Source organism: Polyergus mexicanus, unplaced genomic scaffold (genome assembly GCF_030449975.1).
Source record: "Polyergus mexicanus isolate NDT 795.1 unplaced genomic scaffold, iyPolMexi1.0 SCAF_8, whole genome shotgun sequence".
Classification (NCBI taxonomy): domain Eukaryota; kingdom Metazoa; phylum Arthropoda; class Insecta; order Hymenoptera; family Formicidae; genus Polyergus; species Polyergus mexicanus.
In genome coordinates, this window is record NW_027223328.1 from 2,958,804 (window position 1) to 2,977,458 (window position 18,655).

At 25.3% G+C, this 18,655-nt stretch overlaps 4 protein-coding genes across 4 annotated transcripts; 2 read left to right on the forward strand and 2 right to left on the reverse strand.

Annotated features, from left to right (window-relative positions):
* The first annotated feature begins 900 nt into the window (after positions 1-900).
* LOC138935779 (putative gustatory receptor 28b) lies at positions 901-4,594 on the forward strand. Its single transcript, XM_070300612.1, has 6 exons — positions 901-1,016; positions 1,407-1,565; positions 1,758-2,007; positions 2,101-2,169; positions 2,245-2,334; positions 4,544-4,594. The coding sequence occupies exons 1-6, from the start codon at positions 901-903 to the stop codon at positions 4,592-4,594; spliced, it is 735 nt and encodes a 244-aa protein (XP_070156713.1).
* Positions 4,595-5,486: 892 nt separating this feature from the next.
* LOC138935780 (uncharacterized) lies at positions 5,487-11,373 on the forward strand. The gene is made up of 12 exons (XM_070300613.1): positions 5,487-5,780; positions 6,045-6,313; positions 6,693-6,848; positions 6,921-7,170; positions 7,232-7,300; positions 7,383-7,472; positions 9,500-9,768; positions 10,155-10,313; positions 10,522-10,765; positions 10,834-10,902; positions 10,966-11,055; positions 11,305-11,373. The coding sequence occupies exons 1-12, from the start codon at positions 5,487-5,489 to the stop codon at positions 11,371-11,373; spliced, it is 2,028 nt and encodes a 675-aa protein (XP_070156714.1).
* Positions 11,374-12,243: 870 nt separating this feature from the next.
* On the reverse strand, positions 12,244-14,774 carry LOC138935781 (uncharacterized). Its single transcript, XM_070300614.1, has 7 exons — positions 14,474-14,774; positions 13,926-14,006; positions 13,870-13,881; positions 13,741-13,829; positions 13,353-13,508; positions 12,633-12,897; positions 12,244-12,318 (listed from the first exon to the last, which is right to left on the reverse strand). Exons 1-7 carry the CDS (start codon positions 14,747-14,749, stop codon positions 12,244-12,246), a joined length of 954 nt encoding a protein of 317 aa, XP_070156715.1. The 5' UTR covers positions 14,750-14,774.
* Positions 14,775-15,451: 677 nt separating this feature from the next.
* LOC138935671 (putative gustatory receptor 28b) lies at positions 15,452-18,436 on the reverse strand. The gene is made up of 8 exons (XM_070300429.1): positions 18,200-18,436; positions 17,832-18,138; positions 17,313-17,587; positions 16,893-17,069; positions 16,256-16,505; positions 16,031-16,099; positions 15,740-15,829; positions 15,452-15,555 (listed from the first exon to the last, which is right to left on the reverse strand). The coding sequence occupies exons 2-8, from the start codon at positions 18,114-18,116 to the stop codon at positions 15,496-15,498; spliced, it is 1,206 nt and encodes a 401-aa protein (XP_070156530.1). The 5' UTR covers positions 18,117-18,138; positions 18,200-18,436; the 3' UTR covers positions 15,452-15,495.
* Positions 18,437-18,655: the final 219 nt, after the last annotated feature.

An 18,655-nucleotide genomic window follows, 5' to 3' on the forward strand; every position in this document is an offset into this window, starting at 1 on the left:
TCGTCTTTCCAGCACACAAAACCGTTTATTATTATTAGCGCTAATTTGTTTAGCGAAATCGATCAAATGACTTCGTCATTTTATGTATGTTGTGAAAGAATGAAATGATCTATAGCGTTAATGTATTGGTTCAATTATACACTATTCCATCGTTTTAATAAATGAGCTCTGTACTGGCTAAATAAGTTCGTACAAATATGCTAAGTCAGTTTGCTTCAGAAACTGCGAGAGTGATGTAATTATGGTGATTACCATAGAACAAGCTTTACATCCATTGCTTCTGACTTTTTCCATTCTTGGATTTGGCGTTTACTTTCCCAAAAAAGCTTACTTAAATATTTTTTATGATGTGATAATTTGGATCGGTTACGCTTATCTATTTTATTATGTAATAATCGAATTGAAAGTGGAAAAATGGTTTTTTGAAACCTCTACTATAATCAATGTATTGATTTCGATTTTCGTCATTATCATATCTGTTATCATAAATATTTATTATAACAAGGTGTGTGTGTGTGTATATACATACATACATATATATATATATATATATATATATATATATATATATATATTCTCGATAATGAGATTAATTAATAATAGAAATAATCAAATTATAGTACTTTATAGCGTAAAAACTATGGCATACTTTACAATAAAAATTTTTCATGTGGTTTTTATGCACAGTTATATTTTATATTATAGAAAAATAAGCATATATATCCTAAATTGTTTCTTAATATTATTCAGAGATTTCGAATATTTATAAAAAGGCTTGCTGCTGTAGACAATACGTTAGAAAAACTAGGCACTTCGAATATATATCACAAACTGCACACTTATGTAAAACGGGTGTTAATTGGATGGTTAGTGTCTATAAATTTAGTGAATATAAATGATATGAAATGGTGGTGGGACCTGATAAAAAATTATCGAGTCTTGATTCTTCCTTACATCACTAACTGTCATTTTCACGTCAACATATTTATGGAATTATTACTTGTGATTTTTCTGTGGTTAGTATTATATTCAAAATATGTAAGTGTATTTTCTGATATTTTTAATAATCAAAATAATTAATGCTTTAGTTATATAGAACATAATATATTATGAAATGAATGAGAGAGATATTAATAGAATATAAAATTTTCTATTAGACAGATCTAATTATTTTTTAGATTTGATTAATATTTTTTAGTTCATATAATTTTTTAAGAGGATAATATTTTATGGATAATTTGCGAATTAAAGCACGATTTCTTGTAGATAATATTTAAAATCTCTAATATCAAAATAATATAGTCAATTTATATATAAAAACATAACTCTAAACATTAACTACATTAAATAATTTATATTTTGTATATATTTTGAGATTGTGTAAATGTTTTTGTATTATGCCACAGGTACATTGGTACTAGATTTGATAAAGTAAACGAGCACATGAGATGTCTATTGGTAAAAGAGGAGTATGGATTGCGACATACATGGAGAAAAACTGTATTGCCTATTCATAGAAATATCATGTACACTAGCTCTTATAAACGTGTGCTATATACGTCAATGTAAATCGGTACACAAATTTGGTCGGATAAATTTTTAATTTCTGGATATTTAACTAAAACTAATTAAATTAATTAAATTTAACAGTAAAGCTAGTGCATTTGAAAGTTGATAGCAATTTATGCGAATATCATACGTGTTTTTCTAATAACAAATAACAAGTCCTTTTAATAACAAATCTTATTTTTTAATAGGCATCTTCATTTAGAATTGTGTCAAATCGCTCGCGAATTAAATGAAATATTCGGAATACAGATGACTCTGGAAATGATAAATAGTATAATATGTGTTATGAGACATTGTTGGTTTCTTTATATACATGCACAAACAAAAACTTTCTTAATATTCACGCCATTTAATTGGCTTGACATCCAAATATGGTTGCTCTTAAATGGAATTAGGATCTTTTGTTTAAATTATGCTTGCCAGAGTGTCAGCACAAAGGTAAATTCTTGTATAAATTTTAATAAATAAATATGTACGTTTATATATTAAAAAATAATTATATATATAATTATCGATTACTTTTTTTTTTAGGCTAATGAAATGAAAGAAATTATTCATCAACTGACAGATTTTCTTCGATATGCTGATATTCGTGACGAGGTAAAATAAATTTTTATAGTAAAAAGCAAATGTTTTAAATAAACTATCCAAATAATAATAATTCTGTATGTGCAGATTTATCAGTTTACGTTACAAATGATGCGTCGACCATTAAAATTTACTGGATTGGGTTTTTTCTATTTTGGCAATGGTCTTTTAAGAAAAGTTAGTTTCTCTCTCTCTCTCTCTCTCTATATATATATATATATATATACATACATATATATATATATATATATATATATACTTGTTTATACTTATTTTATATTTTATTAGAACAAAAATTATTATGCCTTAAATTATCATGCCACAAATATTTTATATCTTTTTATCACATTTTATATAATATCTTTTAATTATTTATTATTTTATTCAACAGAAATTTACAAATTTTTTTACAAATTGATGTTTAAAAATGTTGATCTTTTTCTCTTTTTTTTTTAAACGATTCTACAATTGATTTATAATAATTACCATAAAGTTTGTGGTCTGTCATATTTTAATATACATATTTTCTTCCAGTTAATCATAAGTATAATAACATTTGTGATCATTCTAATACAAATGGCCACGATACCGGAAGGCTTATATACTTTACAAGAGAGGAAAACGTAATTATCACATCTCGTTAATGAGCACAGATTAATATAACACATGAAAAAATCGTTAATTATAAGAGACAAAAATATATATTTAAATATATATAAATATTTAAAATATAATTAATATATATATATATTAGTTTTTTGCTAATTTTTTTTTATAATCTATTTATTTTTATATAATACATATCTTTTTTCATTTTTCTGAACAAAGCTAAATTTTTTTGCTTCGAACAGAGAAATAAAATATTTAATAGCACTCTTTCAATAGTTTTAATAATGTACAATACATAGAATTTAATGAATTATTTCTCTCTCATCTATTAGAACGAATCGATCATTTTAATATGAGTAAGTGCTACAGTAGGTACATATCTGGATTGTAAAAAAAAAATTATCATTGTGGATCGATGTAATTATGATATGCACGACAATGAGTTTAAAGGAACATTCAGTGTTAGTTTGCGGTGGGAATGATGATCATGATGACCACGATCCAGCAGGCTTTACGTTCTTTTTTAATTACCAATTTTATTATTGGCTTAGGTGTTTATCCTATAAAAAAATCTACATCAAAAACTCAGTTGATTGTATATTTAAATATTTTCTATTTTTTAACAGTGTAGTTTATTTGTTGCTTTCTTTTGTATTGTTTGATAAGCCTCCTTTCACTGATATCAGTATTTCCATCTATTGTTACTTTAATTGTAACGGAGATTAATATAATTGCGGCAATTACATTCGTGATTCTTAGTGTATATTACGACAAGGTACAATTACATGTACAATATTTTTATTAGTTTTATATTATATTTATGTGTGTGTTTTAATTTATCTCTCTTTCACACATGTTACTATTAATTATATTATAAAAAACATTAAAGTTGTAATTATGTTTCCGTGATTCATATTAATAGTTAATATATATATCTTACCTTAACATTATTTTACGTAACAAATAACTTTTGAATAATTTATATATATAATGTAAATGTATTTTGTATTAAAGCGAGAAACACAATATTATCAAACATGATGTTTTCTAAATTGTTCCTTAATATCATCTTAGAGATTTCGAATATGCATGAAGAAACTTGCTGCTGTCGATGATACAATATATTGGAAGAGTTGGGCACTCTAAAGATATGTCAAAAGATGCACATTTGGTCAAAACGAATAGTGATTACGTGGTTTATATATAGTATTGCCATGAATTTTTACGATGTACTATGGTGGATGGACAAAGAGAGAACAGATACTTTGTACATTTTACTTACTAAATCATAGCTTTCGTGTCAATATGCTCGTGGATTTATTATTTCTCACAATTTTATGGTTTGTATATTAATTCTACGTATTCATATGACAATGTTAGCTTAAATATCATTTCATTTTATCAATATATAATTATCAATATCTTATTTCATCAAAATATATTTACTAATATCTTATTTTATTAATATATTTTTTATTTTTAATTAAAGTAAATTAAATTAATTTAATTAATTTAATTAAATTTAAATTAAATATTTGCAATATCTTTAATAAATAATAATGTATACAATCTCACTACTGTGATAGCAATTTGTACTCTTTTTAAGAAACATTTTCTCTTTTTCAAAACATTTTCTTTGAAATTAAAAATATAATATTTTTTTTTATATTCAAAATAATATTTAAATAAAAGATTTAGGGGGATAGCTATCCTGTACAAAATGTTATTTTTCTACGTAGAAAAAGTTAATTGAAAATATTCAATGTGTTTTTTTCAGTTTTGCCTGACAGTTGTAACATTAATAATTATCGTGATCCAAATGGTATAAGAGTGAGAATTTTCTCTGAAGAAAGAATAATCTCAATTTAGTATCTTATAACGGCAAAAAATAATGTTCAAAAAAATACATAAAAGTTGTTCTTTATAATTATATTAATTAAGTGTTATTTAAGTTAATATGTAAATTATTTAAAAAAGGATGCATAATTAACATTTTTATTATACTATAATTTTGTCTTTCAAACTACAAATCAATCATGAAAATATTTTTAGGTGCTACGTTAAATTTTGCAACAAGCATATTTATTACGCTGCAAATTGTTATTAAATAATAGAACGTTAAAAGTAAACAAGAAGAATTTTAGACTTATAATATTTTATAATGATTAAAGATATTTAAATTAATTTTTAATTTCGTTAGAACTAATTAAAAGACAAAACATTGGTATATTAAAGTGGCAGTAAATATGAGTATTTATTTTTGAGATTTGATTTTTTATTTTATAAACATTTTGCAAATGCAATTGTATTATTATTAGACACACGCTTATGAATGAATTTAGACGCATCATATCACTAGTAATACGTTAATAATACATATATGAAATAAGAAATAAAATTTTACTTACATCTAACATATGACGAAAAGCAAAAATAATTTTTTTTTGTCTCTCCTCTCTCTTCCTTTTCATAATTATATTATCTTATTACAAAATCAAAATTTCAATAGTTTTAATCGAAACATATTTAATAGTGACGTATCTGTCACATTCATCAGGGGCAGGTCAATTATTATCTTAATATGTGTAAGTGTTGGAGAGAGCATACATTATGATTATGAAAAGGATACTAACATTGTAAATTATCGTAATTGCAATGCGCACGAATACCATAAATGAGTTTGAGAAATAAATTTAATTAATCAACAGTGCTATTTTGCAATGACGATGATAACCACGATCCAACAGGCCGTGCGACCTTTTTTTATTGTGTGCTTTATTATCGGCTTAGGTGTCTATCCTCTAAAAGAATCCAGACCGAAGATTAAGTGGATTATATATTTAAGTATTCTTTATTCTCTAATGATATGGTTTATTTATTGTTATTTCGTGTATTATATAATACGTTCTTTTTCACTGATATCAATATATCGGACAAATATTATGGTAATTGTTATGGAGATTAACACGATAATTGCAATCACATCCGTGATTCTTAATATATATCATTATAAGGTATATATATAATTATATATATTTTTATTAATCATATTATATATATGTATATGTATATATACATATATAATTATATTAATTATATTATAACATTTTGTGTAATAATTGCGCTTCCGTAATTTCCAGAATAGAATTTTGATTTGATATTAATATATTCTATTTTATAGACTTATTCTCATTTTTAAACAGTCTGTGTGTATTTTATATCATAAAAGATAATAACATTGTATGCGTTTTTTAAATCATTGTCTAATATTATTTTAGAGATTTCAAATATTCATGAAGAGACTTACTGCTGTGGATGATACATTGGAAGAGTTGGGAACTTCAAAGATATATAAAAAGATACATAAATGGTCAAAAAGAACGGTGATTGTGTGGATTATTTTCAGCGTTGCCGCGAATTTTTACGATACGTTATGGTGGATTAACAGAGAAGAAATGTCTGCCTGGATATATATTTTACCTTATATAGGAAATTATTGTCTTCACGCCAATGGATTCGTGGATTTAATATTTATCACCTTTTTATGGTTTGTGCATCTTAATCGTATTTATTTATTTAAAAGAATTAAAACTATGTCTATGTATCGGTCATTAATTTTTATTCTTTATAGATTAAATGTTTGCTATTTATTTCCTCTTTTTTTGTTTTCTTTTTTTAATAAGTGACGAAATATGATTATAAAAATACATTCTTTCAATACTTTTTTTATTATATATATATTATTACATATATGTAATAAAGAAAGTATTAAAAGAATATATTTTTATGCACTAAATGTAAAAATAATTTTAAAAAATTAGATTTTTGTTTTGTTTTAATAACTCGATATATATATATATATATATATATCTCCAGATAAAAGTTGAAGATTTTGTTATTTCTAAAGTATATTTTATACAATACAGGTATATAAACAACCGATTTGACAAGATAAACGAGCATATACAATATCTATCAATGAAAGAAGAACATGGACTGAATAAATGGAAGAAACCAGTAATCAACGTTTATCGAAATATCTCACGTACTAATAATTACAAGCGAGTGTTATGGAGCTTAATGTAAATCGATACACTTACCTATTTGCGTAGATTACAAATTGTCAATTTTTACGTGAAAAAATTTGACAACAGGCATCTTCATTTAGAATTATGTCGTATTGCTCGTGAATTGAATGGAATGTTTGGAATACAGATGGCTTTCGAAATGGCATCCCATCTATTTTTCTTGACATCAATGTATCATTATGTATACGGAATGCTAACACAGAAAATACAGGAGGAAGCACGAATGACAGCATGGCTTGGCAACATTTTTTGGACTTTAGTTTTTATATTAAGGCTCTGCATTATAAATTATTTATGTGAGAATATCAGTGTTAAGGTAAAATCATATAGATTTTAATAAAAAAATATTTAAGTATAATAAATTTTAAATATTTTAGGGTAACGAAATTCGCAAAATAATTTACCAACTAACAAGTGCTCTCCGATATGCTAATATTAGAAAGGAGGTAAGATATTTTTTTTTAATAACGAGAGATAAATATTTGAAGTAAATTATTTGAAGTTAAATAATGGTTCGTTTACACACAGATATATCAATTTGCTTTGCAAATAATGCATAATCCGTTGAGATTTACTGGAATGGGTCTCTTCTACTTTGGCAACAACTTTCTCCGAAAGGTTAATTTTTGCTCTTACACCTTTTTCCAATATTTATTATTTTTTTTTTTTTTTTGGTCGTGTTTTATATCATAAATTATAAAAATTTGGAAAACTACTTTATTTGCAGAATATAAAAATTTATGTTGCAAATTTTGCGAACGTATAAAGTATTCATGAAAATAAACATAAAAAATTATAATAAATTGTATTATAAATCAATTGCACATGCAGTAAAAGTTGATTAAAATTTATATTTGTTTTTTCCAGTTCTGCATAAGAATCGTAACATTCATGATCATCATATTGCAAATGTCAGAAAATTGAAAACTTGTCCTCGAAAATTACAAACCAATCTGCTATATAACATTTAGCTTAATATTTTGTAAGAGAATGCACATTAATATTATTATTTTTATATTTCTTAGATGCTGCACTTAAGCTTATGTATAGTACATTACAATAGTAAAATAAAAACGAAACTTTATTTAAAAGAGGTAATAAATACACAAAAATAATTGTAAATCGTCTTGACACTGCTCATTTAAAAATAGTTTACGTTTATAAACTTATATTGTTAATTTAAATTAATGAAAACAAACTATTATAAAATTAAATTTAAAATTATAATTGATTAAAATTATAAAATTGGAAAATATTGCAGAGAGAAATAGATAAATATAGATAGATATATATTTGTTTAATCACAAAGCTTTCTATTTTAGTTCTCTTTCTGTCATTTTTCTTTAGATCACATTAACATGTTTTTGCACATCTCTGTCTGTCTGAAAAAGCCTATCATGAAAAATCACGAATTTCTGCCCTCTAATAGTTTATATATCTCGCATCAATAAAATATATTAGTTTTTAGAAGTATAAAAGCGAAGTAACGAAACAACAGAAACAAATCTGTAAACAGAAATGAATTTTTATATCTTTACAAATGTTAAAGACATTTTTTTCTTTGTGTTTTTTTCTGTTTACTTTTCTTATATTATTACATTATTAATATAAATCAAATTAATATTAAAATTGAAAAGGCAGCTTATGTCATTTCTTATTTTATTATATGTGTTAATATTATCATATATGTGTGAAATATAGAAATACGATAATAAAAACTACTTTATATAAAAGAATATTATGAAAAACAATATTGAGTTTGTTGCTTTGTACAGCAAAACACGTAAAAATTGAATTAGCGTCGTTATTTTAATAATTTACATTATGATCTTCATATCTCTCTTGCTTATTAGAGCAAATCGATCATTTTAATATATATAAGTACTAGAAAAACATAAGTATGTTGCAATTACGAAAATCAGCTACATATCTTATTACGAGTCTGCGCAAAACATTTAGCAAATGAGTTTGAACAGACAGTGTTACTTTGATCATATGCTAGTGATGATTATGGTGACGACTATTCAACAGGCTTTACGTCCTCTTTTTATAATGTGTTTTATTATGGGTTTAGGTGTTTATCCTATAAAACAATCAAAATTGAATATACGATGGATCATATACCTAAGCACTTTATATTCTTTAATAATCTGGTTTGCCTACGCTTATTTTCTTTTCTATATCTGGAATTTTTTTACAATAAAAGTAATATATTCTACCTACCTTAATATAGTTATTACGGCGATTAACATCTTATCATTGTTTATGTCCGGAATTATGAAATTCTGTTATCAAAAGGTACATACAGATGTAATCACATTCAAATATTTATATTAAGATATTAAATTTATATATTTTATAATATTAATTATATCTAACAATGTTTTTGAGCGTAATTGCGATTTTTATTTCAACTCTCACATTCACATACAATTTACGTATATACATATATGTGTACATGTGTAGGGAGTGTGTCAGTGTTAATATGTTAATCGCGATTATATTTTAATTAAAATTCTTTAAAAAAAAAACACATACGACGCCTTCAAAAATTTTAAAACTCTTTACGCTATTATTTTTACGTTATAAAAGCATAATCGTCTCATGAGTGCGAAAATTTTGAATTGTCTCTAATATTGTTTTAGAGATTTGAAATATGTGTAATAAGACTTGCTGCAGTGGATGATACTTTGGAAGAGCTTGGCACTGCAAAGATGTATCGAAAGATACATATATTAGGAAAAGGAATACTAATCGGCTGGATCGTATACAGTCTTGCTATAAATTTTGATGACACGATATATTGGTTGAGCAGAAAAGAATTTGCTTCTTGGGGATTATTTTTATCTCACATACTAAATTACCCTATTCATGTCAATACATTTCTGGATTTATTATTTATCTTTCTTCTATGGTTTGTATAGTATTTACAATGTACATATATATATATATATATATAGTGATAAAAAAAAACAAATATGAATATCGACATGTCTATAAACTGAACTAACGCATATACTATTTGTATTCTTTATATTTATGAATCAATGCCGTTTTTTTTTTACAATTTGTTCGTTAGTTATTAATATGATTATATATATAATTATCACATTAAAATGATATTTTTTTGACATTTCTAACAAAAGTCGCTGATATATCATTCTATATCTGCTTCAATACAAAATCTTTTTCATAAAAAAGATTACATTTATTAAAAAAAAAACTGTTTTTCAAATATACATTTGAATTGAAGATTTTCCTATATATTATACAATTTTTGAGAGATTCTTTACAATATAGGTATATCAGTACTAGATTTGACAAAGTAAATGAGCATGTACGATGTTTATTGGTGAAAGAAGAGCATGGGCTGAGATGTACATGGAAAAAATCTGTAGTAGCTCTTCGTCGAGATACTACATGTATTGATAATTGCAAGCGAACTTTGTGGACAACAATGTAAATCTACACAAGCATATATTTAGCTAAATTACGATGTATCGAATAATATCGAATCGATATAAAATTGATAATGCAATTTGAACAGAATCCCATTTCTGATCCCAAGATTATAAAAGCAGTGAAATTATAAATACTATTTAAATTTTCTAAATTATATAGGTTTTCACTTCTACGTTTACTCGTCATAAAATGTGTTTTTCAACAGGCAGCTTCATTTAGAATTATGTCGTCTTACTCGTGAGTTGAACTCCATATTTGGAACACAAATGGCTTTGGAGATGGCATCCTATCTCGTGTTTTTAACAGCATTGTGCTATTATGTATGCACAATATTAATACAGGGACGTCAAAAAGAGATAAAAGTGTGGTTTAATATCATCCTATGGACCTTTATATTTTTAATGAAGCTATGCGTTGTAAATTACATCTGTGAGAGTGTTACCGATAAGGTAAAATAACGCGAATAATTTTCAATAACAATATATATTTGATGTAACAAATTCTATTCAAATTTTAGGCTAACGAAATTAACAAAACAATTCATCAACTTACAAATTCTATTCGATATGCGGACGTTTGGAAGGAGGTAAAAAAACAACAAGTAAATGAAGTAAATTGTTTAAAGTAAACTAACATCTCTTGTGTACAGATTTATCAGTTTACTTTGCAAATAATGTATCGTCCGTTGAAATTAACTGGAATGGGTCTCTTCTATCTTGGCGATGATTTCCTTCGAAAGGTTTATTTTTGCATTTATCTTGTTTTGCCACTTTATGTCGTTTTTTATAACATAACTTATAAGAATTCAGGACATTTCTTTTTTGATATTTTCTTATCAAAACTGTTCTTTTTTTTTACTGTTTTTTTTTACTACTATTACATGGTAGTTTCCGGTTGCTTAACTTATTTTACATTTATTTATTGATATTTTCAATAAAATGTTATTTTTATATTTAATAAAAATTAATTAATTGAAGTCTTTTTTCAGTTTTTTACGACGATTGTAAATTTCCTGATCATTATGGTGCAATTAAAAATAATTGTTGATACATCTTAATTTATAATAACACTTACAATTGCGTTTAAAAAGCAATATACAATAATTAGCATCTAATCGAACCTAACATTGAAATAATGCATCAAAATTATTTATGAATTCTATTGAATGTAATATTAATTGAACAATAGCGCGAAATTATAACAACAGACATGATTATGCCGTTTGTATATTATTAACACTAATACTGTCTAGTGAAATCGATCGACTACGTACTACGTCATTGTGTATGGAAGAATTAAATGATACAAAACGCTATAATGCATTTGATAATTCAACTATGAATTATTCTATCACTTTAATGAATGAATTTTATCAAATGAGCTCGAATGGACAATCGATGTTAGTTCGCAGCAGAAACTGTGAGAGTGATGACTATGGCATATACCATAGAAAAGGCTATACATCCTTTACTCCTAACCACTTCCATTCTCGGTTTAGGTGTCTAGTCCCTAAAGAAACTTTATTTAAGCATTTTCTATAATATAATAATATGGATCGTTTATGAATGTCTTTATTATTATATAATGACAACGCTTAAAGCAGAAATATGGTTTCAATCAATTTCTAATATGATTCATATACAAACCGGCATTCTTGCTACTGTTATATCTGTTATGAGTGTATATCAAGACAAAGTATATTTGTGTATCTTCAATTTGTAAAAAAAAATATACCTTACGTAATAAAGATCATTTTTCAGAAGCTTTCAAATATTTATAATTATAAAAAATTTATTATTTATTATTTATTATGAAATTTAATATATTTATAATTTATCATTTTTTATAAAATTTAATATAACATTTGATCGTTGAATTGTATTATTTAATATTGTTTAGAGATATTTAGAATATTTAGAAATATTTATCATACATCTTCGCGTATCTGGTTAAAATAGATAAGGTTTGTCAATTTATGAATCATGTCCTTGATTTTCTCCGCCTGAAATGATATAAAGTTAATTCTACGACTTCAACAATTATATCTTTATTTATAATAATTATGAGTATCGAGAGTTGTACATTTATATAAATAAATGTGCAATTGTTACGAAAAAAAAAAAAAATTCTCAAATTTCTCTTTTTATTTGGAAAAATGAGAAATATTTATTTTTCTCTTAATTTAAGTACTTATTGTAGTTTTAACGTTTTTTATTAAATAGATTGAATGTTACATCAGGCAAATGACACACACATACACATATGGTAAAAAAAAAAATTTTTTACAATCCATCTAAAAATCACCTAAAAGCTCACCTTAGTGCTAACGCTTTCGCAGATATAATTCAATGTTACGAATTTTATTAAGTGCATGCTGGTCCATATCTCGGTATGAATTAAAAATATTAATTGACCTTCTCCATTATCTTTATAATTATGATTGTAGCATAATATCATACGGTATTGATAATAAAACACTCCTGTTAAAAGTATAAAATAGGATATCATTTGCAAAGTCATTTGCATTCCGAAAAAATCATTTATTTTGCGAGCTATTTCGCAAAGTTCCAAATGAAGATGCCTAGAAAAAGATTACATTAATGGATAAATATATTTAAAAGGTCGAAATATATAATTACTAATCTGTCCCTTCTAAAAAATATATGCGTGCAACATCTATCTAGAATTAAATACGATCAAAGCTATATAATTAGGGATATTATTTAATATTATTTACGATCATATAGTACTTACATTAAAGAAATTATTTTGTCATAAATCTGGGTAAAATTAACGTTTATAGTTATATTATGTAAATTTGGAAATTTGCAATTAATTTGTAAAAAAGAATAGATTTTTTCATGGTTAAATACAAATTTGCCACAATTTAATGCTAAAGCGTGGTGAATAAGATCGTAACACAATAAAATGCAATATATTTATATATTTTTAGATGAATAAAATTGTCTTTTTTGTTAAAATAAATCTTTCAATATTTGGCCGATTTTTATCTTAGAATATACAATATCAATTTACATTGCAATCCATAAAACATGTTCGCGATTTTTAGGGCTTCGGACATAATAGCGAGTGACGAGAGATTTTTTCCACGTACATCTCAATCCACATTCTTCAGTCTCTGATAGTTCCTCAATATAGTTATTAATTTTATCGAATCTAGTACCAATGTATCTGTAATTTAGAGAAACAGAGAAACACTAGAATAAAGGGCTTATTGAATTCTTTTATTTATGTCGCATGTTATTAATTATTGTTTAATTCGCTTAATATATTATTTTGTAGAAATAACATTTTAAGCATAACATATTTGCAATTTATAAATTTAAAAATTGATGAAAGTAAATTATACAGATTCCTCAATAATGCTTAAATAATTTAAGAAAAATAAACATATTTTACAAACCTTAAAAGAAATATAAACATTATGCACATAAAAGTGTTGAGGTGGAAAGGATAATTTATAATGGCAGGGATAACTATGACCCTTGTGTCCTGAAACTTTCCCATATACCAGAAATAATCAAATATCCACGTTATGCAAATTGTCATAAACCATATAATCATTATCCATTTCATCGAGTTTCGCATTTTACAATATTCTTTAGGTGTTCCAAGCTGTTCTAATGTATCGTCTACGAAACCAAGATTTTTTATACACCTAAAGAATTTCTAAGAGAATAACAGTGACAATAAAATATATAATGTTAATATAAACGTTTTTTGTGGTATACATGAAAATATATATCAACGTTTAATAATAATTGTTTAATAATAATTTATAATAAAAATCTCGTGAAATATTATATTTATTTATATTATATATATATAAGATATATACAAAACAAAATTTATTAACAAAATATAAAATTTTGGTTTTTTTAGTGATTCAATGATTAAAAGTAAAATGTTATTTTAGACACATAAAATTCTATTTTACATAAATAAAAAGATAGATTATTTTATTCATATTTAATTAAATGTGATTTTATCAAATACAAGTAAATTTGACACTTCACCAAATAACTAATAATAAAACTAGTTTTTAATTCGGAGAAGCCGTGTCTCGTGCTATTTATTTTACTATAGAGAGATTATACCGTTAAAATTATAATGAAACATTCACAAAGAAAAAATACCTCGTGTTCTTGAACGACGATGATTACAGATATTATGGTCACAAACAAATTTGTCATTATTATAAAAAAGACTAAAAAGCCTGTAAATATACGATGCGGTGCAAAGAAAGTCACCATATAATAAAAGACGCAGGCGTAAACACTCCATACAGTTAGTATATAGAAGATGCTGAAGCGAAATCTCGTATGACCTAAGCTATTCCTAAAAATTCCAGAACCAAGGAAACAAAAGAGTAAGCAAAAAGGATTTAAAGTCTTGTCTAAAGTGCTGGTCATGATCACAAACTCTCATAATTTCATATGTTAACTATTAGATCCTGAGTTGAAAGTAATATAGCGTGCTAATGTTACATTTATCAGCATGATAAGATGATGTTTGATTAGATCGTTGCTTTAGCATCGTTAAAATATTAAATAATAACGTAGATGTATATTATTGAGATAATCGATATTCGCACAATGCGTCAGCAATTATTTTCAATTCTTGTACTTTCTCCGTCATTTTTTTTTGTTAGATACAAGATATATATTTATATAATAAATTTATTTGATATATTATCGTTAATATATTGTAATTTTTAAACGATGCAATTAAATTACTGTTTGCAATGGTTTTGCAATCGGATTATATGGAGCAATAAAAATAGTTAAAATTTAATTGTATTCATATATAAATTTATTTTATCATTACTTTTTGTGTTATAAATAATATAAATAAGTGTTTTAAGTAAATTATGTTGGAAAAGAATATGATTATTTATTTATTATTATTAAATACGATAGCATTATATTTCTTGTTTATTCGTATTTTTAGCATTTCAAGAAAATGGTTTATTTTATAAATGAAATTTCTAAAACTTTATTAATAAAAAAATCTTTAAAAAATGCTATTAATTATACAATTTTTAAAAAGATAATTTTAATGAGTTTTTATTAAATTATTTGTAAAATTCTTTTTTTTTAGTTTAATAAGTAGTATTACTCATCTACAATGTGACCGAATTCTTTTATAAATCATCATATTATAATGGCGTGTTCATTTGAATTAGAATAACCACATATGTTGTAACCGTGGCGAAAAACTGAAACATAAATACATAATATAATGTTTTCTCTTTTCTTTCTTCTCAAATTTTAGAATTACATTAAATAATTATTCTACATTTTTGTAATAAATGAGTAAATCAGAAATAGTAATTTTTTAAATGAATTGGATAATTTCTGTTAATTACATATAATTTAAACAAATAAATTAGATATACATACTTTGCCAGTTAGAGTATTATCAATTGAGAAGAAACCGGAAGCGGTAAAATTTAAGGAATTAAGCACTATTTGTTGCGTAAATTGCGTAATCTGTAACATAAAGAGACATTAGCATATATTTATTTTATTTTCTATTAAATTATATACATAAATAAACTATTTATAGATGAAAACACAATGTTTTTATTTCTTAAACAATAAATTGTTTTATATATAAACAATATTCGAGTTTTCTTTGGAAGAAAAAAAAATCAAATTTGATTAACATGTTAATGCATTAACAAGACTTACTTCTTCTCTCATATCATCGTCGGTACCGGCTCCATCAAAAGATTGCATAATTTCGCCGGTTTTATATGCCTGAAATAAATTTTAATAATGTAACGAACAAATTTAGTAATATATATAAATATTACATAATTTTAATAACGTATGGGAAGACGTGGAATCAATTCTGTGTTTATCATTATGAGTTTATTTAATTAAATTTTATTTTAATAAAAAAAAATAATTTACCTCCTGTGATACACCCGTACAAAGAGAGTTCACCAATATAATTTTGAGTGAGTAAATGCCTGCCCAAACTATCATAGCAACGAGTTTTTCACTGTGAAATATCATGTGAAACTGGCCGGTAAGTGCACCATACATACAGTAAAAACATACAGTTACTACTGTAAAATGAACCGCCATTTCGAGCAAAAGTTGCAGACAATAAGTATGATTAATTTGTCGTGCTATTCTCGTGACTTCTAAGTGTAAATGTCTTTGAGATAACAAAATATTAATTAATTAATAATTATTTAAATAACTCTAAGAAATTCTTTTTTAATTTGCGACAGAATTTAGCACACACTACTTTAGGTATCATATATTTTGATATAATCTATATATCTTATATATCCATTCTGATTTTTCAAATGTATACATATTCTGTATTATACATATAATTCTGTGACAAATTATACATATAATTGTATAAAGTAAACGTAGTTATTAACATAACGAAACATCACAAAAAGATGCATAATGTTAAAAATATTCATATTTAAGAATAATACTGATTGTGATGATTATAAGATTTTATTGAAATGTTAAAAAATTTTACTGACCATTGAACAGTAGAAAATGAGAGAATTATTGTTAATTTTACCTCAACGTCTGTATGAGATGCAATATCTTCTCTTTTTGATTTTCGTAGTTTATTGTAACGATTGCAATTTGTTTATTCTCACGTTGATCGTGAATCTTAAAGATATTTGATTTATTTGCACAAAGTACTACATTGTTAATCAGAATATTTGTATTCTGAAACTTTATTTGAAGACATCTGCAATTTTACATCGCACACGTTGTTTTAATATATTTATATAATCAAAGATGTACATTTATTTATTTAATCTAATTAATTTAAAAAAAAATATGTCGCTATGTGTGATTGACACACAAGTTAGAAATTAACAAAATGACTTTTGAAATAATTTTGTAATTAAACAAAATACTCAGTATTTGATCATTAATTTATGAAATAAATATATTGTTTGGGAAACATATTATTAATTATTATACTTGCCTGATAAGTGAAGCGAAAGTGACATCCACTACAGAATTTGTCAGAATTGGAATGCAGAAACATAAATCAGTATAAAAAATGCCCAAATATCCCATAGAAGCAATATCTTCATACATCCATACTATATGCATGAGATTCAATAATAGCATACCCATTACCCAAAGAGCCATAAGATATAAAATATTGCGGTGAGTTCTCTGGTAATCCCTTTTTATACCCAATACTTCTATAGTATTGTCAATTGTACCGAATCTCTTAATTATGCTGTTTATATTCTTGAAATGTCAAAACTAAATTAGTAAGTTTATTCAAAGGTAATCACTCGGAAAGACGATCTTAATCCACCAACAGAAATTTTGCAAAATTTTACAAAAATTACAAAGAAATAATAATTTTTTTTTTTTTTAATGTATAAAATGAAACAGAGAATATTGTCTCTCTGTAATTTTTGTAGAACTTTTATTTGATATTTGGATTGATTTTACACGAAATATCATGACGCACAATGTATAGACATACCTCTGCTTTGAGCCAGAACAAAATTATAGCTAAAATGGCAACTAAAATATTGATCGTTAAAACGGAATAATATAGGACAAAGTCGTAACTCAGCTTTTCCTGAAAGAGACCAATTCCCTTATAAAGCAGCGCGAAGTACGCGATTATCATCGAGACAACATAAAAGGCACTTAGTAAAAATCGTGGACGATTCACAGGTATTTCGAAGATTCCCATGCAAAATATGCAATTAAGCCATATGATTGGCATCAATGCCCGTTTTAAACTTTTCACGCCTCTCGTCATTTTGCATTCGCCTTTTATAAATCTAAATAGATCAAGTATTTATGTTAAGTGTATCATTAATATAATATAATAAGTAAACTTACGTTTTTTTTTTATTTCACGTGCAATTCAAAACGATTTCCTTTATTAAAACAATAAACCGCATACACAATAAATCTCGGAAACCAGTTACTAGAATAGATGTCAGAAAATCACCTTGATTACGAGTGCGATTAAATTATCGTAAACAATTGAAAAAAAGGTGTTATACGTATTCGATGTCTGTAAGGACTAAATTTGACTTGGACAAGGCGCTAGTCCTGCGTGTTATCGTTAACGAACTCTACACCTGGCGAGCAATTAACAGCTGATAAACGATCTCGCGTGCTATTACGATACATCCGAACAACCTACGTAGGTCATGCAATTTCACTTATTACACGTGGTCTCATGCCGGTAATGTTCATCCAACACCTTCGATTACGTAATGATAGCTTACCTTTCGACCTTTCCTCACGCTACCAAGAAGTTATAAGAGTTTAACTATTAACACCCATAAA

Excerpts from the sequence above, each read along its gene's own strand:
- LOC138935671 (XM_070300429.1), bottom strand. The coding sequence starts at position 18,116 with ATGACGAGAGGCGTGAAAAGTTTAAAACGGGCATTGATGCCAATCATA. Across the intron at positions 17,588-17,831 it reads TGTTCTGGCTCAAAGCAGAG|AATATAAACAGCATAATTAA; the intron begins GTATGTCTATAC and ends TGACATTTCAAG. Across the intron at positions 15,830-16,030 it reads ACGATGATATGAGAGAAGAA|ATTACGCAATTTACGCAACA; the intron begins GTAAGTCTTGTT and ends TTTATGTTACAG.
- LOC138935780 (XM_070300613.1), top strand. The coding sequence starts at position 5,487 with ATGACGATGATAACCACGATCCAACAGGCCGTGCGACCTTTTTTTATT. Across the intron at positions 5,781-6,044 it reads TTAATATATATCATTATAAG|AGATTTCAAATATTCATGAA; the intron begins GTATATATATAA and ends ATATTATTTTAG. Across the intron at positions 10,903-10,965 it reads ATGCGGACGTTTGGAAGGAG|ATTTATCAGTTTACTTTGCA; the intron begins GTAAAAAAACAA and ends TCTTGTGTACAG.
- LOC138935781 (XM_070300614.1), bottom strand. The coding sequence starts at position 14,749 with ATGACCAGCACTTTAGACAAGACTTTAAATCCTTTTTGCTTACTCTTT. Across the intron at positions 14,007-14,473 it reads TCGTCGTTCAAGAACACGAG|AAATTCTTTAGGTGTATAAA; the intron begins GTATTTTTTCTT and ends TTATTCTCTTAG. Across the intron at positions 12,319-12,632 it reads GCGAAAGCGTTAGCACTAAG|GCGGAGAAAATCAAGGACAT; the intron begins GTGAGCTTTTAG and ends ATATCATTTCAG.
- LOC138935779 (XM_070300612.1), top strand. The coding sequence starts at position 901 with ATGAAATGGTGGTGGGACCTGATAAAAAATTATCGAGTCTTGATTCTT. Across the intron at positions 1,017-1,406 it reads TTACTTGTGATTTTTCTGTG|GTACATTGGTACTAGATTTG; the intron begins GTTAGTATTATA and ends ATTATGCCACAG. Across the intron at positions 2,008-2,100 it reads GCCAGAGTGTCAGCACAAAG|GCTAATGAAATGAAAGAAAT; the intron begins GTAAATTCTTGT and ends TTTTTTTTTTAG.